The sequence below is a fragment of the Hippocampus bargibanti genome, linkage group LG03, assembly GCF_051943395.1.
Source record: "Hippocampus bargibanti isolate YZ-2025 linkage group LG03, ASM5194339v1, whole genome shotgun sequence".
NCBI lineage: Eukaryota > Metazoa > Chordata > Actinopteri > Syngnathiformes > Syngnathidae > Hippocampus > Hippocampus bargibanti.
Genome location: NC_142736.1, coordinates 5,668,901 through 5,693,492, shown reverse-complemented (window position 1 = coordinate 5,693,492; position 24,592 = coordinate 5,668,901). Strand labels below are relative to the sequence as shown.

The following is a 24,592-nucleotide window of genomic DNA, read 5'->3' as shown; positions in this document are numbered from 1 at the left end:
ACCCTCAATAAGGAAATGCTGCTTTACCGTGATGGCGTTTAACACACACACACACACACACACACACACACACACACGCTTCTCATTGATGTTTATCAAGAAGGAAAGCTTTGAGCCGGTGGTCGTCTTGGGAAGAGGATTTGGCCGACGAGGAACAATGAACTGTGGGAATCCGTTTGTCCCACATTGATCTCCCCCGCCTCTCTCCCCCAACCTCCCACCACAACAAGTCACCCTCCACTCACACGTTCCGATACACACGAACACACACACACACACACACACACACACACACACACACACACACACACACACACACACACACACACACACACACACACGCACACACACACACAGAAACACAGGTTTATCTGTTCTCCCCGAGGTGTGTGTGTGTGTGTGTGTGTGTGTGCGTGAGAGCGAGTGGGAAGTACCTGTTGACAAGTACTCTCCATCCACACTTACTGGTCCGCTGCCGTCACGATGGTGGGGGGGGGGGGGGGGGGGCACTCTTTATGACAGTACTTCCAAGAGGGCCCCATTCAGAATCTTCATGTTTGCTTTGAAAATTTACAAGTGCATGACATGAAGGATGCGTTGTTGAAATGGAGAAGACGCACTTTCAAAATGGCTTCATCTTTGGAGGACTCGCGCAAGTGGAACAAAATGGCCGACTTAGCCGCAATGGCTGTTTTGACTCCTTGATTGGTTGCTCTGTCACATCATTTAAAGGACAACCGACATTTCCGGAAAAGTTGTGTACATAATTTGTAAAATCACTTCAAATGACTTCTACTGAGTGTATTTTACTAAGATTCCACCGCATATAGCTATATTTTATGTTTTAAGACTTGCGCTGAATATTCAGGAAGTCTTGTTTTGGAGTTGATGACGATCCCCTGCGTGACGTCACATTTGGAACACCCCTGACCGAGAAAGTGACACACAATGAATTTTGCGGTACTTTGTTCGGTCTGAAAACTTTGTGTTGATCCGTGTTGATGGCGAAATTAGAAGGAAAACACATAAATAATGCGATGGTGAATTGTTGTGTGTTTCACCAAGACAACTATTTGATAGTCGCTGACACAAATTCTCAGCAGACAAATCAGCCCATTTCCAACGGAGCTTAAGCGCCATCTTCTGCATTCTCTGGGACTCCTTTAATCGATTGCAAACATTTATGCTTTCCTCTTCAGAACTATTTGAATCATATTCATAACTGGATGCGTAACAAGAAAGGATCTTCTCCCAATCTGAAGCCATTGTGTTGATTCTCGAGCAAGGCAAGACGTCTTGACGTGACGTCCCAAACTGGGGGCGGGACCTTCTGAAACTCGCCATCTCCGAGGTCATTTTGAAGTAGTTTTGGGACACTTTAAGTCATTTTTATTGGTGTCTTGCATTTGACTAAAAATATCTGCCTGCGTGTTTTGGGTATTTTAGATGCGATAAAACCTTTAAAGGTGGAAGGTCATCGCTCAACGAGCTCGACGAGCCTTGGTCACGTCAAAATTGGTTTTCCGCTTTAAATCGTTTGTCTTTACAGCGGGTAACTGGCAACTGTAAATCAAAATGGCCGGCTTCATTTCGCGTTGCAGTTCGGCTTCTTGCGAAATGTTTCGCTGAGTCGACTGAGGATGGGCTGGATTTTCAAAACAATAGATATTTACCAAAAAAAACATTATTTAGGGCGGGACTTATGTCGTTGCCGGCTGAATTTTGGACATTTTTGTACGATTTACAGTGCAGTGATACCTCGGCTTACAAATGCTTTAACTGACGAACTTTTCGCCTTACGAACATTCAATTCATGAGAATATCATCTTGGCATAAAAACTAGTTTTTGGGTAACACATGGAGTGCCATAATGGCTGGCGGACTAGTTTTTGTCACCTCCTTTCTTGAAGTGCAGACATGGTTTGTTATCAAGTGTAGTATTTTTGCTCTTATGGGACTGAAAAAAGACCCCACCACAGGCTAGTCTTAATCCGAATGAAGACGCAAAAGGAAATGATGGTCGAGCAGAAGAAGGAGATCATCAAAAAACACCAACGAGGTGTGCGTTTTTGTGACTTAGCGTCCCAGTACCAGGATGCTAAGTCGACTATTGCTACCATCCTTAAGAACAAGGAAGCTATTAAGGGTGTTTCTGTATTGTCTAAGCAACGGTCTCAGGCTATAGAAGAGGTTGAAAAACTTCTATTGATTTGGATTAACGAAACGCAGCTAGCAGGGGACAGTGTGAGTGAGGGTATTATCGCCTGCCACTTCACTCGGATATCATCAGGAGGCAACTACATCAACGACCATCACAAAGGTAAATAAATCGACTTTATTATACTGTACAGTTCATTTCTTAGAGTACAATACTATAGCATGTTTATTATACAGAAAATAAGGTGTATTTTGTGTCGTTTAGTAGAAAATTGTGTTTCATAAGCACCTGGGAACGCATCACTTTTAAAGGTTTCCTATGGGAAATTAATGTTTGGAATACACTTTTCGCCTTACACACACTTTCGAGGAACCAATTAAGTTCGTAAGCTGAGGTATCACTGTATTTGTTGACCTTACGCTAGTTTGGTAGCAAAGTTGAAGTGTGTGAAAAGCGGCCGCCATCTTGGCCTCGCAAACATTAGGCTGAAAACCATCCACGACTTTCTAGGTGATCAATCGATGGCCTGGCTTTTATCCACGACACCCAAATTGTGAGAAAAAAAAAAACAATAACAATGAAAATAGAAGGCGCTAATAGCTTTTCCATTGACTCGCGAGGATCCATCCCAATAGTTTGACGGCGACAGAGAAGCTTAGTCTGGCCAAACTGTTTATTTCCGTCTGAATTTCGAATGAGCCTTTCTAATAGCGATCCCCGCTATTGCCTTGGCTTCAATAATTGATACGCTTACAATTAGAGTCAAGCGCATCCAAATCCCTCATGCATTTGGGATGCCTGCTCATATTGATAAGACCCAATGGAGACATGCGCCGCGCACGTATACAAAGTGCATGATGGGAGTGTGTCCCGCCACCTGTCTGCGACCAAGCATCATGCGTGTGCGCGCGATGGCTGCTGTTGTTATTGCTGTTTTTAACAAATTTACTGCTAGAAATGCGTCCACACCAGTGCCAGGGTTTTTGTCATTGTGACTCCAATTGCAGTTGTAACTCAAATAGATGGAAAGCTTTTCAATTGGCTAGTTAATAGATAGCTAAGAGATAGCCAGCTAGCTCACAAGATAGCTAAGAGATAGCTAATACATAGTAAGATAGCTAGCCAGATAATAAATAACTAATAGATAGCCAGCTAGCTGGATAGATAGCTAATAGATTGCCAGCTATCTAGCTAGATAGCTAATATGTACCTAATAGATAGCCAGCTAGCTAATGGAAGCCACACCTACAGAAGCAAAATATTTTAATATAATACATGGGCGGTCCGGTAGTCGAGTGGTTAGCACACCGGCTTCACAGTGCAGAGGTCGCCGGTTCGCGTCCCGGTCCGGCCTCCCTGTGTGGAGTTTGCATGTTCTCCCCGGACCGCGTGGGTTTTCTCCGGGTCCTCCGGTTTCCTCCCACACTCCAAAAACATGCATGGCAGGCAGATTGACCACTCCAAATTGTCCCTAGGTGTGAGTGTGAGAGTGACTGTCGTATGTCTTTGTGTGCCCTGCGATTGGCTGGCAACCAATTCAGGGTGTCCCCCGCCTCGTGCCCGAAGACAGCTGAGATAGGCTCCAGCAACCCCCGCGACCCTAATGAGGAATAAGCGGTACGGAAAATGAGATGAGATGAGATGAGACATCCAAGTTGTTTATTTGGCCAGAAAAACACATTTGCTTCTAGTGTTAAAAAAAGAAATCCAAAAACAGAATTTAGAATTGAATTCTGAGCCTTAAAACCACATCAACATTTAATGCAGTGTAAAAAAACATTTGACTCTCTTCATCAGAAAAAAAATTGTTAATTCCTAAATGACATTGGTCTGGAGTTATATGAGCTTGAAATGAGGGCGGCTGTCCAAAATGAAATGTGATACATACATAGTGTTTTATGTAGCGCTTTAATAATAATAAAAACTACTACTACTACTACTACTACTACTACTACTACTAATAATAATAATAATAATAATAATAATAATACATTTCATTTCTAAGTGCCTTTCAAAACTTTCAAGATCACTTTTCAGTCACAGGATAAGTTTTTCTGTGGGTGAGCAGTGGCAGCCACACGTGCCAGTTTTCACTCAACCTGGAAGTCAATAGATAGAAAGCTAGCTAGCTAATAGAAAGATAGCTAGCTAATAGTTAGCCAGCTAGACAGCTAGACAACTAGCTATATAACTAATAGTAGCCAGCCAGATATCTAGCTAGCCAGCCAGTTAGTTAACAGGTTTTAGCCATGGCATTTGTTGAAGAGGGATCTGTGCTTTATCGGCACCCAAACAACAAGAAGTTTAATCAGCTGTTATTATTTATTATTATATTTTTGGTTTTCTTGTTCTGTGTATTGTTCTTTTAATTGTAAAGTGTCATTGCGTGTCCAGAAAGGCGCTTGTAAATTAAATGTATTATTATTATTATTATTATTATTATTATTATTAATAATAATAATAATAAAAAACAAAACCTGAACAAATTGGTGAATGGCGCACAAGGTTATATTTTCAATTCCGGAATAAATTTGTGAATGGCAGTGAAGGAGTTAATGAATGTTCCGCAACGGGACAAAATGGTGCCGTGTCCTCTTGCCGGGCCCGTCGTCGTATTCCACAACGCTCACTCAACGTGGCTTTTGGAGGACATCCGCATATTGAATCGTTATTTTCTGTGTGTGTGTGTGTGTGTGTGTGTGTGTGTGTGATGGGCGGGGGCGGAGTCACATCAGAAATGTCCTTTTTAATCAGGAGGAAAAAATATAAAATGAGTCGGGAGCAAGACGCGCATATGAATGCACCTCATTTGCATATGCTCGTCAGCCAGGATGCGTTGGTTAAAAACGCGGCGCGCACACACACACACACACACACACACACGGTGGATTCGTCACTTCATTTCACATGATTTCATTGTCTATGTGCCTTTTGTTGTATGTGGAAGATAAAGGCGGGCATCAAATTGGAGAAAAAGGGCACGGCTGCTATCTCCTCAAATGAGCAACGGCTCATCAGACCACTTTAAATCGCAGATTTGGATTCCAAAAGGCCACGTTTTTGTGCCCCATGTGTGTCTGCGTGCGTGTGTGTGTCTGTGTGTGTGTGTGTGTGTGTGTATGTGTGTGTGTGTGTGTGTGTGTGTGTGTATTTCATTCAAATCATCTCTCCTTCCATGTGAGCACGCACACCCAATGAGGGAGGATGCCCATTTTTCGTCCCCCCATACTCCTTCACACACACACACACACACACACACACACACACACACACACACACACACACACACACACACACACACGCGCGCACACACACACTTACACGTTTTTTCACAAGGTGGGTACTGCGTGTGCGAAATGTAATCCAATTTCAAACATGAAAAAAAATATTTTTATGAAACTCATTCAAAATGTCATTTTAGGACACATTTTTTGAGGAGGCTGTAACTGCTATAACATGGCTAGTTGGTGTAGCATATTTTGCTAATGCTAATGTCACAATTATGGTATATCGTTGTAAATGTGGATTCAGTTCGTTCCAATTCAAATGAGTTTGAAACACACACACACACACACAAACACGCACACACACACACATGCACGCACACGTACGCACACACACACACACACACACACACACACACACACACACACACACACACACACACACACACACACACAGTCCAAAGTTTCGACCCCCTCACGCTCTCCAACAATCATCATAATAATGCAAGTATTAATATTCTCTCAGTCAATAGACTGGGCTGATACGTCAAATTGTTTCCGCTGCACGTTTAAGTGCTGCCAACACTGAGCGAGCATTGTGTGAACAAAAGATTGGGGTGTTTTTTTGTTTTGTTTTGGAGGCGGGGGTACGGGTAGCTTTGTCTCATTTTTTGTTTTACCGTGTATTAATAATAATAATAATTGGATTGTATTGGACTGTACCTTTATTCGTCTCGCAATTGAGAAATTGACTTTTCACAGCAGCAAAGTTATGAAAGGTAGAGGAAAGGAAAGAAAGACCGAGAAAACGAAATACAGGAGATGCTGGAAAGGCAGCCACTCTCGCGCCGCCATCTTGAAGTCAACAAAACAAATAAACTAAATAGCAAATAACATAATAATAACAATAATAAATGTAAAAAAAATAATACATTTCATCTATAAGCACCTTTCAAAACTGTCAAGGTAACTTTAAAGTTACAGGATAAGTTATTTTTGTTGGTGATCAGCGGCAGCCACACGCGCCAGCGTTCACTCAACCCCGAATAAATCAAATAGAATGCTAGTTAGCTAGATAATAGTGAGCTAATAGATAGCTAGCGAGCCAATTAGCTAGATAGCCAGATAGTCAAAAAGCTAGATATCTAACCAACAAGCTATTAGCTACATAGCCAGCTAGATAGCAAGCCAGATAGTCATAAATCTAGCCAGAGTAATAGCTAGCTAATAGATAGCCATCTAGATAGCCAGCCAGTGAGATAGCTATCTAGCTAGCCACATAGGCAGCCAGCCAGATATCCAGCCAGCTAGCCAGCCAGACATGTAGCTAGCTAGATAGATAGCCAACTAGATAGCTAGACAGCTAGCTAATAGATAACCAGCCAGGCAGCCAGATAACTAACTCGCCAGCCAGCCAGCTAGCCAGCCAGATAGGTAGCTAGCCAGATAGCCATCAGAATAGCTAATAATTATATTATTGCTAATTATATACTCCGTTTAAACCAATTTCATACTCTGTTTTAATTTTATTTAGATTTAGATAAAATGAATTGGTTGGTGGATGAGACATTTTGCAATGGGATCTATGTTTTATTTTGAAGGTCATTTCACTCTGAAATGGTGTTGATTTAAATATGCAAGGGATCAACATGATTTTCCTCTCTAACTGTGTTTGACACTTGATTTCATCTCTCTTTTCCACTTTGCTTTTCTCACCGCCACAAATTATTGGCCTTCCCCTTCTTAAACCCGACCGGCCGCCATCTTTCATTATCAGGGGATGAGAATTTTCCGCCGATGTACGGATTTTCGACTTTTTCAGACCAAAATGACCATTCTCGAGAAACGCGCAAATGTTCGCTGTTCATTTCCTGTTTCTGCTTGTGTTGGCGGAAAGTGCCATTTTGATTGGATGATCCTGACTTAGATGCCGTTGAAACAGTCGAATGTCAGTGGCACTATGACAAGCCCCGTGCTAACGTAAGCATCAATATACTTTTATGAGAAGCAGCAGGAAGCAAGTGTGCAAGCTAATTAGCAGTGTGCGGGCTAGCTAGCAGTAACCTTGTATGTACTCGGCAAGTTGACTTTTATTCCGATAGTTTGGCTGGGTTTTTACCAATCATGCGGAAAATCTGTCTATCTATCTATCTATCTATCTATCTATCTATCTATCTATCTATCTATCTATCTATCTATCTATCTATCTATCTATCTATCTATCTATCTATCTATCTATCTATCTATCTATCTATCTATCTATCTATCTATCTATCTATCTATCTATCTATCTATCTAAGTAAGTACGGGTGGTCGTAAGTCGAGCTGGTCGTAAGTCTCCCTTCTCACCCGCCTTTTTTTCCCGCCTTTTTTTCTCATTCTCATCCCTGTATTATTTTTTTTTTTTATGATGATTGCGCCCCTGTTACCAGGCAAGAGCCACTAATCAGCTTAATGAGACATTATACAATATTTTGTCGAGCAAAGCAAAAAGTCCGCTTATTGTCGGGCGGCTTTGACCCCCCGCCCCCCTCTTGCGAGCAGCGCGTGCCCGCCGACGTGTTTATACCTCTCCATCTGGACAGCAGATGGACGCGCATTGAAGGTGTTTCTTTTTATTGTGCCAACAAATATTCTTAGTCGCCGTGATTCGTCTCCGCCATTTTGGTGGTCCTTGGGTATTTGTCGACCGATTCAAACTCCATTTTGGGCTCATTCACATCATGGCGCTGATGAAATCAACGTGTTTAGCGCCTTTGGGGCATTTTCTGCACAATTTTCCCGCAATTGCCACATTGGTTCATGACAACATGACCCCAAATACGTCGTACAGGAGTGGTCCATCGAGGAAAATGTTTCTTCTGCCGTCATCTGTACTTCTTTGAGGGTGTCGGACATTTCGCTCCTCATCCGAAGAGCTTTGTCAGCGAGCTAAAGTTGTGCTGGTAACTACAGTGACACCTCAGCTCACTAAATTAATTGGTTCCCAGAAATAGTGTGTAAGCCAAGACATTTATTTACCATAAGAAACCATTACAAATGAGAATAATGCATTCCCAGGTCCCCATAAAACCTAATTTTCTCCTAAATATGCCTTAAAACCACACAAAATGTACCTTATTTTATATATAATAAATGTGATATTGTATTGTCATTAAAGAAGTAAACTGTACTGTATTATAAAGTCGTTTTATTGACCTATGTGATGGTCGATGTAGTTGCCTCTTGATATCTGAATGAAGTTGCCATGCTTTCTCGGCGATAATACCCTCACTCACACTGTCACCTGTCATCCAATTCAACAGAGGTTTTTCAACCTCTTCTATTGCCTGAGACCGTTGCTTAGACAGGACAGAAACACCCTTAGCCAAACAACAATTTTGCGTACTGGTAGAGGGATGCTAAGTCACACAAATGCACACCTGGTTGGTGTTTTTCCATGATCTCCTTCTTCTGCTCGACCGCCATTTTCTTTTGTGTCGTCTTCAGCTTGTGGTGGGGTATTTTGCGGTCCGAAAACTAGTTTGTATGCCAAGATTATATTCTCGCGAATTTAATGTTCATAAGGCGAAAAGTTCGTGAGCTAAAGCATTCGTAAGATGAGGTATCACTGGAATATATCCCAAATGGACAGAGGTGGCATGCCAGACCGCTGCTCTCAGGTTTGGGGAGCAGTCGACTACTCCCTGAAGCTAATCTGATTCCGTCCGACACCTTCAAAGAAGTACAGATGACGGCTGAAGAAACCTTTTTCATCGATGACCCTAAAAATCATGAAAGGCAAATTAAGCATTTCAAAATGTGGCGTGGACAACCCGATGCGCTCATTCGGGGTTTATACTCGCTATTTTTTTCAATTCCCGCACTATATAAGACGCCATTTTGAAGCTAATCGCTTGCTTCAGCAACAATTTCGATTACATCTGAAACAGTTTTGCACAATTTTTCTCACTTCTTCTAATGGGTGAGATGTCCATTTTTCTCCGAGCGCTAACATTGTCTATTAGCTCGAAATTCTCTTCTCTGAATGACTCCGAAAGCAAAACGGATATATCGGGACACGTTGTTGTTGTGGCTTTATAGCGTTATTTACTGGCAGCGTCCTAATTGTGGTTTCACAATGGCATCGCCGCCTTCCATTAGGGCACGTAATTGGCGCCATTTCGATACGATGGGCACAAGTAGCCTCATTAAGCGCCACTCTCGCTCAGCGTCGACAAGACTAATTACCAGGTCCAAAATGGCGGCTCTTTCTTAGTTTTTTGGGGGCAGAACAAATAGTTTCTGCAATCCTTCCATGTGTCCCACCCATGCGGCCGGACACTTATATATAATAATAATAATAATAATAATAATAATAATAATAATAATAATAATAATAATAATTAATAATACATTTCATTTATAAGTGCCTTTCAAAACTCTCAAGGTCACTTTACAGTCACTGAATGAAGAATGGTTTTCTGTGGGTGAGCAGGGGCAGCCACACGCGCTAGCGTTCACTGAACCCGGAAGTAAGTCAAATAGATAGAAAGCTAGCTAGCTAATAGCTAGCCAGCTAGATAGCGAGCCAGAAAGGTAGCCAATAGCTAGCTAGATAGCTAAAATATAGCCAGCTAGACAGCTAATACATAGCAAATAGCTAGTTAACGAGGTTGCTAGCTTGATAACAAATAGTAGCTAGCTAGGTAGCTAGCTAGATAGCCATATATCTAGCTAGCTAGACAGCTGTATAGCCAGATAAATAAAAAGAAGTGAAGAGAGAAAAAAAGGAAAAAAACAATAAAGTCATTCATGTGATAAAAAGCTTATGAATTAATAATCATAATCAATTTAATTTTGAAGCACCTTTCAAAACTCTCAAGGTCACTTTACAGTCACAGGATAAGTTTTTCGGTTTGTGAGCAGCGGCAGCCACACGCACCAGCATTCATTCATTAGCTAATACAGTAGTATTAGCTATAGTATAGTATATATAGCTAGTTAGCTAATACACTGAATGTCACTAATTGAATAAATAGACATAAAAGACTTGCGTCAGTATTTAGACAGTGTCATACTTAAACATCTACAGATAGAAAGCTAACCAGCTAATAGATAGCTAATAATAATAATAATAATAATAATTATATTAATAATAATAATAATAATAATGTATTTCTAAGCGCCTTTCCAAACTCTAATTGATAGAAAACTAGCTATCTAGCTAATAGACAGCTAGCTAATAGATAGATAGCTAATATATAGCTAGCTAGATAGCTAGCTAGCCAACTAGAAAGATAATACAGCTAGCCATTTGATTAGGTACGCCGGCCGGAACAAGATCAGTAGGACAATTGATCGAATGAAACCACTTCTGAAACTTCAAAAATTAATCGTCCGGGCAGTGAAACACCCACCAGCGTTCAATCAACCCGCGCAATTAACTCAAATAGATGGAAAGCTAGCTAGCTAGCTAATAGATAACTAATAGATAGCCAGCTATCTATCTAGCCAGCCAGCTAAATAGCCAAATAGCTACCGAGCTAGATAGCCAGTCAGCCAGATAATTCATAGCAAATAGCTAGCTAGCTATACCAAAAGTGATGAGAGTATATTTGTTGGGATTTGTAAGTCAGGATCTCGGTGACTGGCAAGCCGCCGACGGTTCCGATATGCGGTCTGGTTTTCCGTTCCAGTTTCCCACCCCGCTGTTGCCGTTGTTTTCCCAGGATGGAGGACTCCGGTTTGTGCCTGGGAATGTCATCAGGGGCGCCAGAGGCCGAAGCCCACTTGAGTAATGCGGTGTTGAACGGCCGGTACCCCATCAGCCAGAAGCTCCACCAGCTGACGGCCCAGCTGGGACACGCCTTCCCCGACCTTCACCGCCCGCAGCAGATCCCCGAGGAGAAAGCGGTGGCGCCGCTAGATGAGAAGAGCCACCACGCCGCCCTGGCCAGCCAGCCCATCGGCAGCCAGATGGCGCTGCTGGCCAACCAGCTCAACCGCGACATGGACGCCGGCGCGCTAAGTGGCCTGAGCGCCCGCGTGGACCTCCAGCAGTTCCTCAACGGCCAGAACCTGGGCATCATGTCTCAGATGAACGACATCGAAGACGACGCCCGCAAGAACCGCAAGTACCCGTGCCCGCTGTGCGGCAAGCGCTTCCGCTTCAACAGCATTCTGTCGCTGCACATGCGAACCCACACGGGCGAGAAGCCCTTCAAGTGCCCCTACTGTGACCACCGGGCGGCCCAGAAGGGCAACCTGAAGATCCACCTGCGCACCCACAAACTGGGAAACCTGGGCAAGGGCCGTGGCCGAGTCCGCGAGGAGAACCGCCTTCTCCACGAGCTGGAAGAGCGGGCCATTCTGAGGGACAAGCAGATGCGGGGCGGCGGCGGTGTCGGGGTGGGCGGCGGTCCATTCTTGCCGGCGGCCGCTCCGCGCGAGCCCCAGCTGGGCCTCAACAGCAGCGCCAACGCCCTCCAGCAGCAACTGGGCTCGGCCTGCGGCCTGCCGCCCCCGCCGGGCCTCGGCGCTCCGGAAACGGCGTCACAACCGTCCTCCTCGCCCAAGCCCGCCTCCGCCCAGGATGAGCAGTCCCTCAACCCGGCGGCGGGCTTCCGCTGCACCTTCTGCAAGGGCAAGTTCAAAAAGCGCGAGGAGCTGGACCGCCACATCCGCATCCTCCACAAGCCCTATAAATGCACCCTGTGCGAGTTTGCCGCCGCCCACGAGGAGGAGCTAATCAGCCACGTGGAGAAGGCCCACATCACGGCAGAGAACACGCAGGGTCAGGGCGGCGGCTCGTCCGGAGGCCTGCAGATAGCCAACGAGTTCCGCTGCGACGTTTGCGGCCAGGTTTTCAGCCAGGCCTGGTTCCTCAAGGGCCACATGCGCAAACACAAGGACTCCTTTGAGCATTGCTGTCAAATATGTGGCCGACGCTTCAAGGAGCCCTGGTTCCTCAAGAACCACATGAAGGTCCACCTCAACAAGTTGGCCATCAAGAGCAAGCCGCCTCCGCTGCCGAGCGAGCAGGACGTGGTCTCCATCAACGGCATGAGCGGCTTGGCGCAGGAAGCCCACGCCAACCTCTACTCCCGTTACCTCTCTTGCCTCCAAGGAGGCTTCCTCTCCCCGGACAAGCAGCATCAAATGTTGGCCAAGGCCATGAAGGAGAAGGACGTGCTCGGAAAGCTGCTGGGCCCGGCGGCGGCCGGAATCGGCCTGGGGCTGGTCGACAGTGACAAGCGCTCCCTCCTGGGTTGCCTCAACCTGGTCCCGCCGCTCAAGTCGAGCTGCATGGAGCGCCTGCAGGCCGCCGCCAAGGTGGCCGAGATGGATTCCCTCGGCGGTTACCAAGCGTGGCAGATCATGGCTCGCGGCATGGCCGCCGACCGAGCTTTCTTGCCCAAGGAGCAGCCCGGCCACCCCGCCCCGGGGCGGGAGGACGACCCGGTTTTCTCCTTCTGCAAGGAAAAACCAGACTTTCCCCCCGCCCTCCCCGCGGACGGCTCCAAGAAGCAGCTCGCCGAGGCCTTGCGGGGCTCCAAGGCCGCCGCTGCCGTGTCGGCCAAGGATGAGGCCAGGGGCTTCGACCCGATGCCTCTTCACATCGGAGCCGAGACGGCCGGCAGCCTGTCGGGCTTGGCAGGCCCCAACGTGGACTACGGTCTCTCCAACCCGAAGGACAAGCCGTCCGAGTGCCCCGACTGCGGACGGGTTTTCAGAACCTATCAGCAGATGGTGGTCCACTCCCGCATCCATGGCAAGGAGCGACGAGGCGCAGACGAAGTGCTCCAGCAGCAAGGCGTGGAGGATCGCCGCGGCTCGGCCAGTGACCCCGAGTCCCAGTCCATCAGCCGCTCCACGACCCCCGGGTCTTCCAACGTGACCGAGGAGAGCGGAGCCGGAGGCGGACGCTCGCAGACGGGAAGTGTCCAGGACGACAGCCCGCATCCCTCGTCGCCTTCCTCGGGTAAGGCGCTCATTTCTCTTTCCACTCCGAGAGGGTGTTCTCTTGCAACCCTTTGAATTTTGCACCGGTCGGACACTGAATGTTCCTCCATCGAAGAGCGATGGATTTTCTAAATGACGCTTGTAATATCTCATGACTGCTTTGGGAGCGATAGAAGGTTGAACTCACGTGACTTCCTTACATCCCTTTTCTGAACTTGCACAATTTCCAATTTTTGGTCTGGTGGTAGAGTTTGTGCGGTGACTGGTTGAGGAGGCTGTTGTGTTGGTTTTTGTTTAGTTTTAGGCCTTGTGTCCAGAGAGCAGCACTTGCAGTTTTTTTGTTCCCTTCGGATTCCTGCCATGCGGCCAGATGATTCAAGCCCTTCACCTGCCGTTTGTCGTGAATAAGAATCAGAATCATCTTTATTGGCCAAGTATGTAGAACACACAAGGAATTTGTCTATGGTAGAACACGCTGCACTAGTATCATCATAAGAAAAATGGAGGCACTACTATGTTTAAATGTCTGCTGGATTCGGCGCGCATGGATCGGTAGCGCGTGCCTGAGGGGAGGGGACTCGCTGGAAAAGGTGGTGGGCAGGGTGCTGAGGGTCCAGTAGGATTTTCCGCGTCCTTGTTTGGATTCGCTGGACCGAATGAGATGGTCCCGCATTGCGTTGACTAGCGATCAAAACCGAACGGTCCAATCAGAAACAAGGCCTTTTGGCTGGACCGCAAGCATACCTCAATTCAGATGTTTTCAGGCGGTTGGTGTGACTGTTTCCGATGGGGTTGCCATTCCATTTGGCTGGTTGATTGTCTTGTGCAGTTTGATAATTGCTTCAGTAGGATCACGTTCTGTCTTTCACAGTCATGTAAAAACTAGCAAACGCCCGTTCACAGCGGCGGTCACTTTCTTCTCACGGCTCAAACATTTAACGCGGTGTCATGTGACGACGTCCGTTTATCGGGATTAAGAAGCGGCTCGATTTACATGACTTTTTTAAAGGTAACTTTTGGCGAGCTCCTCGGGGCAGCCCCGTAATTAGGTCACGACTGTGCGCTAATCAGTCAGTTTAAGCTAAACAAGACCCTAATTAAAGATATACGTATAAAGCAGGTCAATCAACAAAAAAAAAAATAATAATAAATAAATGTTGAAGTTAATTTGCCAAAGCCGCCGTGTGCTTTTAAGTCTTTGGAGAGAAATGTAAATCTAAATACAAATGAGAGCGTCTTAGCTTAAGGCTGTAAGCAACTTAATTCCACCAGTGGAAGATGAAATTGTTTATTTATTCACAGAGGCATGAAGTCCTTATCACACGCGTGTAGTGTGATGGGTTTGTACACGGGATGGGCGATGTTTATTTTAATCTAAGAAATAATAACCCGCGCACGCACGCACACACACACAAGCACCCTCCCCACCCCAATTAGGAATTAATGAAAATGAGCACGAGATAAAAAGCTATTTTCTTTATAGAGACTATTAAACACAAGACTTTCTCAACAGGCTGGGGGTGTCGCCGACGTAATTAGCTGCTGAATTTTAATGCGCTGGATTTTTTTTTTCCCGTGTTGTGTTAGCATCCGCGGCAAAAAAAAAATAAAGGGAGCTTAAGCCTGCCCCCTCTGTGGCACATTTCAATGTTGGATTCAAACACAACGACGTTGTCATCACTGGATCAAAGAATCTGCCTTGAACGATGACGCCACATCCAGGGGTGTCAAACTTGTTTTTTGACAACGGCCATGTTGTAGTGACAGTTTCCTCTGCGGGGGAGGGGGGTCATGAATTTGGCGAAGCCATTTTATCCCCTCCACATATCACATACGGTGATACGTCAGTTTACGAACTTAATTGGTTCCCCGAAAGTGTGTGTAAAGCGAAAAGTTAGTCTGCCAAACAATTATTTCCCATAAGAAACCATTAAAATGAGAATAATCCGTTCCCAGGTCCCCATAAAAGGTACTTTTCTACTAAATAAGCCTTAAAATGACAGAAAATATACCTTTTTTTATGTATAATAAGTGTGTTATTGTCTCTCTCTCTCGCTCTCTCTCTTCCCCTCTCTCTCTCCCCTTTCTCTCTCCCCTCTTTCTCTCCCCCCTCTCGCTCTGCTCTCCTACTCCCTTTTCTTTCTCTCCTCTCTCCTCTCTCTCCCTCTGTCTTCTCTCTCTCTCTCTCTCTCTCTCTCTCTCTCTCTCTCTCTCTCTCTCTCTCTCTCTCTCTCTCTCTCTCACTCTCTCTCTCTCTCTCGCTTGCTCACAAATTGAAATGTGTCAGCGCCGCAGGTTGTGAAGGTGGAGCGATATTCGGTGTTACTCATTCTCCCGCGCTCGCATTAAGTGTCGCCGTGTAATTAATACGTCATTCGCAAGCCGGCCGAGTGGATTGAGAGGACGTCACGACTATGCATCGCGACTACACGCATGCCCTTCGGCAGCTCCGAGGACTCAAAATAAAAAAAATAAATCAACACACACACATACACACACACAAATACACTAACCCACAGTGCTAAATCAATAAAAATACAGTCAAAGCTGGGTTTGCGACCATAAGCCGTTCTAGAATCCTGTTCAAAAACTGATTTGTTCAAAAACCAAAACAGCACTTGACATTATAATCAATGTAAACATTTTTAATCCGTTCCAAGTCTAGAAAACACGTTTTAAAAAGCATGTTTTAACTATTTTACAACATTGCAGCAAAACACATCAGCTTCTTAGTAATACAAAAAAAGAATTAAAAAAACTTTATTCAACAATACCTATGCTTCGGTCGCAATCAGCCTCGACACGAGGAAGTGACGTATAAGGAAGCGGAGGGCAGCATTCAGGTGAACTCAGTTTGGTCGAGAACCCGTTTTGGTTGTAAACCATGACATAAAAATAAGACATTTTTAGTCGAAACCCGAATTGATTGAGAACCGAGACGTTTGAAATATGTCAAATGCCAAGTCTGACTAAATTGAGGTCGACCTTGTCGCTAGCGCCTGCTTCAGTTAATTTTCTCTCCGCTTTGCCAGCTCTCTCTCATGCACTTCGTAAATGTTACCCGTGCTAGGAATTAGCCCCGTCCTTTGTCGACAGTGTAAAATTCCGATTGTATTCCGACAGGGTGCGTTTGATGGAGGCCAAACGTTCCCACCAGCCCGGCCGGCTGGCCTCCGTCGTCCTCATGAAACATTTATCAGCCCCGTTTTATGTCCTAATGATGGCGTTAGCGCTCCCCGCCGGCTTGTGAAGGCTCGGAAAGGGACGGACAGGGGCGCCGGGAACCATGACACCTTGTCACGCCATGCCGAAACAGAGCTTCCTACTTTACTCCTGCGACAATACGATCGCACACATCCATCTTTTTTATCGTGAAAAGAAAATATTTATGGTCTCCTGGGGGCTAACACTTACGACAAGGTGAAATTGACACCGTACTCTCGATTTGTTCCAAAACCAAAACAGCACTTCACCATATAAAGCAATGTAAAAAAAAATAATATGTTCCAAGGACAGAAAACACATTTTTAAAAGCACTTTTTAACTATTTTACAGCATTACAGCGAAACACATAAGCTTCTGAGTAAAAAAAAAAAAAAAAAAAAAAAAACTTTATTCAACAATACTAAAGCGTCGGTCACAATGAGACGTGACAAGAGGAAGTGACGTATAAGGAAGCGGAGGGGAGCATTCAGGTGCACTCAGTTTGGTTGGGAACCCATTTTTGGTCGTAAACTGGCCTCCGTCATCCTCATGAAACATTTATTAGCCCCGTTTTATGTCCTAATGATGGCGTTAGCGCACCCCGCTAGCTTAGCTTGTGAAGGCAGAGCCTTATCGCGCTACGCCAAAACATAGCTTCCTACTTTACTCCTGCGACAACACGCTCACACACATCCATCATTTTTATCGTGATAAGAAAATATTTATGTTCTCCTGGGGGCTAACGTTTATGATGAGGTGAAATTGACAAGGTATTGTCGATTTGTTCGAAAACCAAAACAGCACTTCACATTATAATCAATGTAAAAAAACGTAATCCGTTCCAAGTCGAGAAAACACATTTTTAAAAGCATTACAGCGAAACACATCAACTTCTTAGTAATAAATAAATAAATAAATAACAACAATACTGGTGCGTCGATCACAATGAGACGCGAGACGAGGAAGTGACATATAAGGAAGCGGAGGGGAGCATTCAGGTGCGCTCAGTTTGAACGAGAACCCATTTTTTGTCTCCTGGGGGCTAACGCTTACGACAACGGGAAATTGACACTTTACCGCTCAAACAGAATCTAAAATTGAGCTCGAATAGCATGACATGAGAAAATGTCCATCAAAGTCACCGTGAAGACGAGACCGGACGAGTTGAAACGATAAAGAGTCGGCGAGAATGTTGACGAGCTTCCGCCTAGCAACAGCACGAGAAGCGTTGGGTTGGCTTTAGCGCCGTTAGCAGGCCGACGTCGAAGCAGCGGGAGCATCTGTTGACCTTTCTTTCATGAATAATGGACAAGCTGACATGTGACACTGCCGCTGAGGAATCTTTCTCCCCCTTCCTCACCCCCCTATCCTCCCCCCTCCCCCTCCTCCTCCTCTTGAGGCCTTTGACAGGTCACATAAAAGTCTTTTGTGTCAACATCAGGGCCCTGACATGACAAATGTGACATGAAAAATGTCGCTAGCTCGCTCGCTATCTCCTCATCACAAAGACGAGAGATGGAAAGAAAGCCAGCGAGGGAGGAATTAAGTCCAGGGATTAAGATCTTTCTCCCCCTCCTCCCCCCCAACCGCCTCCTCCGCCACCTCGCCCGCCGCCTCCGCCGCCACATTCCAATTGTTCTTAAAATATTTGGCAATGTCAATTAGTAAGTGAGCAGAGCCTCACTGATGAACGCAATTTTCCGGGCGGCTGAGCGCGCCATTGTTGTGCGGCGAGCGGTCATTATCATTCCCCGTTAGCCGCGGCCAGCTGCTCGCCCCGCGCTCCAGCCAAACGCTCCCTCACCCCCCCGTCCCTCCATCCTCGACGCTCCACTTGACAGCAGGCGGCGACGGAGGGTAATCGGAAGGAGCGAGGGAAGGCGGGAAAGGTCCCTAAAGGTTGCCGGGGGAGGGGGGGCTCTCACCGCGTTGCTACCATAGCACCAAATCACATTTGTTTTCCCAAGCAGTTGGGGTTTGCCTCAGCCTCACGTTTACTGTCCCGGAAACGATGCTAACAGACGCCGGCATGCTATAAAATAGATAAAAAGTGTTTTAAAATGTTTGTTTTCTAGACTTGGAACAGCTTAAAATGTATTACATTGATTTTAATGTGAAGTGCTGTTTTGGTTTTCGAACAAATCGGTTTTCTAAAAACATTTGGCGGTTTTCTGGCATTTTGACTCTCCCACGGATGATTTTTCGGTGACAATTTGACTTTCCCAGTCAACGTGGAGTTGGTTTCAGGCAAAAATGACGATTTCCAACCAGAAATCGAAATTTTAAGCAAAGGAAGTGCACCTTATACTCCACTGCACCTTATATTTGGAAAATGATGTATTTGCATATTATATTCAAAAAACTTTTTTTCCCTCGTTGATGGTGCACCTTATAGTCTGCTGCACCCTATGTATGGAAAAAGTTTGAAAATACACCATTCGTTGGGGGTGCATCTTATACTCAGGTGCGCCTTATACATTTGCAAACTCTTGTCACTTTATATTATAGCGATTATATTTGATTGATATTATATTTGGAAAACTTTTTTCCCTCATTTAAGGTGCACCTTATAGTCTGGTGCACCTTATATATGGGGAAAAAAATAAAATACACCATTCTTTGGGGGTGTGCTTAATACTCCGGTGCGCCTTATACATCGAACAACGTTTGTCTGTTTATATTATAGATATTACATTTGAAAAACTGTTTTCCTGATAGTCTGGTGCGTTTTATACATGGAAAAAGTTTGAAAAGACACCATTCATTGGGGGCGCGTCTTATACTCCGGTGCACCTTATACATCCAAAAACGTTGATATATTCATATTTTATATTGGGAAAACTTGTTTTCATTCATTGAAGGTGGGCCTTATATATGGAAAATATTGAAAATACACCATTCATTGGCCTGCGCCTTATACTACAATGCATCTTATATTTGGAAAACATTGATATATTGATATATTATATTTAGTCAGTGTTATTTCATTCATTGAAGGTGCACCTTATAGTCCAATGTGCCTTATATTTGGAAGCAGTTTGAAAATACACCATTCATTGGGGGTGCGTCTTATACTCCGCTGCGCCTTATACACCAGAAAATATTTGTCTATTTCTATATTATATTTGGAGAACTGTTTTCATTCCATTAAGTTGCGCCTGATAGTCCCGTATATCACCTTGTATATCAAAACACTTTGAAAATAGACCATATCATTGGGGGTGCACCTTATACTCCGGTGCGCCTTATACACTGGAAAACGTTTTTCTCTTTATATTATAGATATTATATATAGTCTGGTGCACCCTATTTATGGAAAAAAAAATTAAATACACCATTCGTTGGGGGGGTGCCTGATACACCGGTGCAGGTGCACCGGTGTATAAGGTCCTTATACATTGAAAAACTTTGATATATTCATATATTATTTTTGGAAAACGTTTTTCATTCATTGAAGGTGCACCTGCATAGTCTGGTGCACCTTATACCATATATGGAAAAGGTTTGAAAATACCCCATTCATAATAACAATAATAATAATAATAATAATAATAATAATAATAACTATTATTATTATTATTATTATTATTATTATTTTATACTACATATACTTTTATATATGTATGTATTATATAAAATTTTTTCTTTCATTCATTAAAGGTGTGCCTTATAGTCCCGTGTGCCTTGTATATGAAAAAAGACACCATTCATAATAATAATAATAATAATAATAATAATAATAATAATAATAATAAGAATCAGAATCAGAGTCAGAATCAGAATCAGAATCAGAATCATCTTTATTGCCAAGTATGTAGAACACACAAGGAATGTGTTTCCGGTCGAACACGCTGCACTAGTATCATCATCATCATCATCATCATCATCATCATCATCATCATAATACATCTCATTTCTAAGCACATTTCAAAACTCTCAAGGTCACTTTACAGTCACCGAATTCGTTTTTCTGTGGGTGACCAGCAGCAGCCACACGCGCCAGCGTTCACTCCACCCGGAAGTAACTCAAATAGAGAGAAAGTTAGCTAGCTAGCTAGCTATTACATAACTCATAGATAGTTAGCGCGATAGTTGAATAACTCAAATAGGTACACAGTTAGCTAGCTAGCTAATAGATAACTAATAGATAGCTAGATAGCTAGCTACTAGATAACTCATAGATATTTAGCTAGACAGTTGAATAACTCAAATACGTAGCATTGGGGTGTGCGACATACTTCGCTGCGCCTTATATTTGGAAAACTTTTATATATTTATATATTATATTAGGAAAACTTTTTTCATTCATTGAAGGTGCACCTTATACTCCAGAACGCCTTATACACCGGATAATATGGTGTATAAGGATGCCCGTCCTCCTTTTTCCCATCAAAGCAATGAAACTTTTTCCGGCTCTAGTTTTCTGCCCTTTTTACCTCCCGTCCGACTCCAAGCAAGGCAGAGAGAGAGCGAGAAGAGCGAGCGAGCGAGCGGCATCAAAGCTCTCCAGCTGCCAAACCTCCTTGTCCCCAGTTAGCAGGCTTCCAGCTGTCGGCGGCAGTGAGGGGGGGTGGTCTCCCGGCAGCCATATGGCGATGGCTGCTGCGCAAGACGCGGGCAAATGGCAAACTCGGATGGCTCATCAACGCCGCTAATATGCAAACCCGAGACCTCGTGCCGACGTTTTTCCCATTTTCGCCGTGGCGAGGCCCCTGACTCGCCATCGCCGCAAAACTTTGACTTCTCTTCCCCGATCGCTTCTCATCCGCCGTCGTCGATACCGCTAAACTGCTAGCGGGGCTTTTGACAGTTTTCCGGGCTAGTTCTTGACCGCTTAGTCATTGAGTTTTGCAGCCATGTTCTCAATTGTGTCATACGGTGATACCAGTAAGACTTTAGTTAAACATCCGACACCTTCAAAGAAGTACAGATGACGGCTGAAGAAATCTTTTCATCGTTCAGCTTATGAACTTAATTGGTTCCCAGAAAATGTGTGTAAGGAGAAAAGTTCGTTTGCCAAACATTTATTTCCCATAAGAAACCATTAAAATGAAAATAATCCGTTCCCAGGTACCCAGAAAACATAATTTTCTACTAAATAGGCATTAAAACTACACAAAATATACCATGTTTAATGTATAATAAATGTGTTATTCGTCTGTGTAAGCTCTCAGTCATGCAGTAGTGGTCCATCGATGAAAATGTTTCTTCAGCCGTCATCTGTACTTCTTTGAGTGTGTCGGACATTCCGCTCCTCATTTTAAGAGCTTCGTCAGCGAGCTAAAGTTGTGCTGGTAACTACAGTGGTACCTCAGTTTACAAACTTAATTGTTTCCCAGAAAGTGTATGTAAGGCGAAAAGTTTGTTTTCCAAACATTTATTTCCCATAAGAAACCATTAAAATGAGAATAATCAGTTCCCAGGTCCCCATAAAACATAATTTTCTACAAAAAAAAGACGGAACACTACACAAAATATATCTTATTTTATGTATAATAAATTTGCAATTGTATTGTAATTAATGAAATGAACTGTACTGTATAATCAAGTCGTTTTATTGACCTTTGTGATGGTCGTTGATGTCGTTGCCTCTTGATGATATCCGAGTGAAGTTGCCGTGCTTTCTCTGCGATAGTACCCTCACTCACACTGTCCGCTGATATCTGATTTTTATCTGAGTTTTTCAACCTCTTCTATTGTCTGTGACCATTGCTTAGACAACACGGATACACCCTTAGCCACACGTAGAAATGGTCGAATTGTATGTGTTGGTAAGTGTTGTTTGTAAACTTGTGTAATTTTGTGAAGTAAAGCGTTGGGACGATGAGGTATAATAATAATAATAATAATACTTTTATTTTCTAAGCACCTTTCAAAAAGCTCAAGGTCACTTTACAGTCACATGCAGGAGAAGTTTTTTTCTGATCCTGAGCAGCGGCAGTGTTCTCTCAACCTGGAATAACTCAAATAAATAGAAAGCGAGCAAGCCAGCTAATAGATAGCTAGCTAGCAAGCTAAATAGATAGCCATATAGCTAATAGCTAGTCAGCTAGATAGCCAATCCCTTGAGCCAGACAGCTAATAGATAGCCAGCTAGATAGCCATCCAGACAGACAGACAACAGATAGCCAATAGATAATAAATGGCAAATACAGTAAAGTCTTGTTATATCGATATTCAAGGGAGTCCGAAAAAATATCGATATAACCGGGACTATCGATATATCCGACCCTGTTTGCATGTAATTTTCTCCGTGCGTGCATAGAAATAGTATCCATATAACCGGGACTATCGATATATCCGATATCGATATAACGAGACTTTACTGTAGATAGCAAATAGTTAGCTAGGTATCAGTGTACTTGGCCAATAAGGAGGATTCTGATTCTGAAAAAAAACCTTCCATGGAATGACTCTGGTTCCAACGTGATGCGCTGCGATTTCTTTTTCAAGGAGCAAAAAAAAAGTTACATGAGCAGAGAATGTTTTCCAGGCTTTCAAGCTAACTTGCTTTTTATTGCGCCACGCGGGGGTCTGCCGGTGTTTTCATCTTTGGAGTTGACGGAGGAATTTTTAATTGTCACATTGTTGAAATGTAATAACCTTCCAGTGGATGGATAAAAATCTGCAAAGAGCCAACGTGACAGCCGATGTTGAGATGAGGCATCAAATCACGTGACATGAGCAGACTTTTAATTCCTTCTGTCAGGTCAAACTCATCTTTCAACGGGGGGGGGTGACAACGTAAAGCTCCCAGTTTTCTTGGTGAGGGGGGGCGGGGGTCGCAAATGAGAATGTCTTTTGCAAAGCCGAGTAGTGACTAGCGACTATCCTCCCTGTCCCCCCTTGCTCGCCTTCTCCTCATTTCCTCCCTTTGTTTGCCCAAGGACTTTTCTTGGAGAGCCGTCACCATCATCACCGGGCATCAAAGTCATCGTCTTTCTCGCCACGAGATCGACAAACAAACTTTTTAACGACGTGTCATCCAACATTTGTTCCGAACGCGGCGGAAACCTTTCGCATCTCAACGCACGGCATGAAAAGCATTTGAAGCTGGCTTACTTTGGTCAACTTCCGAAAACTTCTATTTAAAATTGCGAAATATACAGTGATACGAACATCTTACGTACGCTTTATCTTACAAACTTTTTGTTTTACGGACATTAAATTCGGAAGAATATAATCTTGGCATACAACCTAGTTTTCGGCAAACACATCAAACCACATGGTGGCTGGCGGACTAGTTTTTGTCACACTGTTTGAGTGCAGACGTGGTTTGTTAGTGAGTGGAGTACTTTTGCTTTTATGCCTCTTGTCTTGGTTCTTGCACTCGAGAGTGGCTAGGGCGGTGCCAATGATTTTTTACACTGTCATAACTGTCCGTTGAAGTCGGACTGGCGTGTACAACCAACGCCTCCGGACAAGTTGTGTCCATAATTTGTAAAATCACTTCAAATGACTTCTACTGAGCGTATTTTAGAAATATTATCGCTATATTTTACGTTTTAAGACTCGCACTGAAGTATCAGGAATTTAAAGCAGATTCTTTACTTACAGACAGTGTAGGTGTTCAAATACCTGATATTTTTTCAGCGTCTACGTCCGCCTTCGTCAGAGTGTAGAGTGAGAGAGACGCCGAAACATGTCAGGTATTTGAACACCTATACTGTCTGTAAGTAAAGAATCTGCTTTAAATTAGATATCAAGTAGACAGGATGAACTTAGTACAACGATCAGGAAGTCTTGTTTTTGAGTTAGTGACGATACCTACCGTGACGTCCAGGTAGGTATTGTCACTGATCAACTGACTGTTGATCCGTGTTGATGGCGAAATTAGAAGAAAAACACATAAATAACGCGATGGTGAATCGTTGTGTGTTCCACCAAGACTACTATTTGATATTCGCTGACACAAATTCCCAGCAGAAAAATCAGCCCATTTCCAACGGAGCTTGGGCGCCATCTTATGCATTTTCTGGCACACTACATTGCTCTCATTGACGACTCAAATTGATATGGGAGGACTCCTTTATTCGATTGCAAACATTTATGCTTTCCTCTT

The 24,592-nt window shown here is 44.0% G+C and overlaps 1 protein-coding gene across 3 annotated transcripts in view; it reads left to right on the top strand.

Moving 5' to 3' along the window:
• Nucleotides 1-24,592, top strand: part of znf536 (zinc finger protein 536) — a 267,191-nt gene that overhangs the window by 135,689 nt on the left and 106,910 nt on the right. For all 3 annotated transcript variants that reach the window (XM_088991742.1, XM_088991743.1, XM_088991741.1), the window contains one exon: nt 11,094-13,345. In XM_088991742.1, coding sequence (XP_088847868.1) covers nt 11,095-13,345 — 2,251 coding nt within the window. In that variant the 5' untranslated portion in view covers nt 11,094. The remainder of the gene's footprint in view (nt 1-11,093; nt 13,346-24,592) is intronic.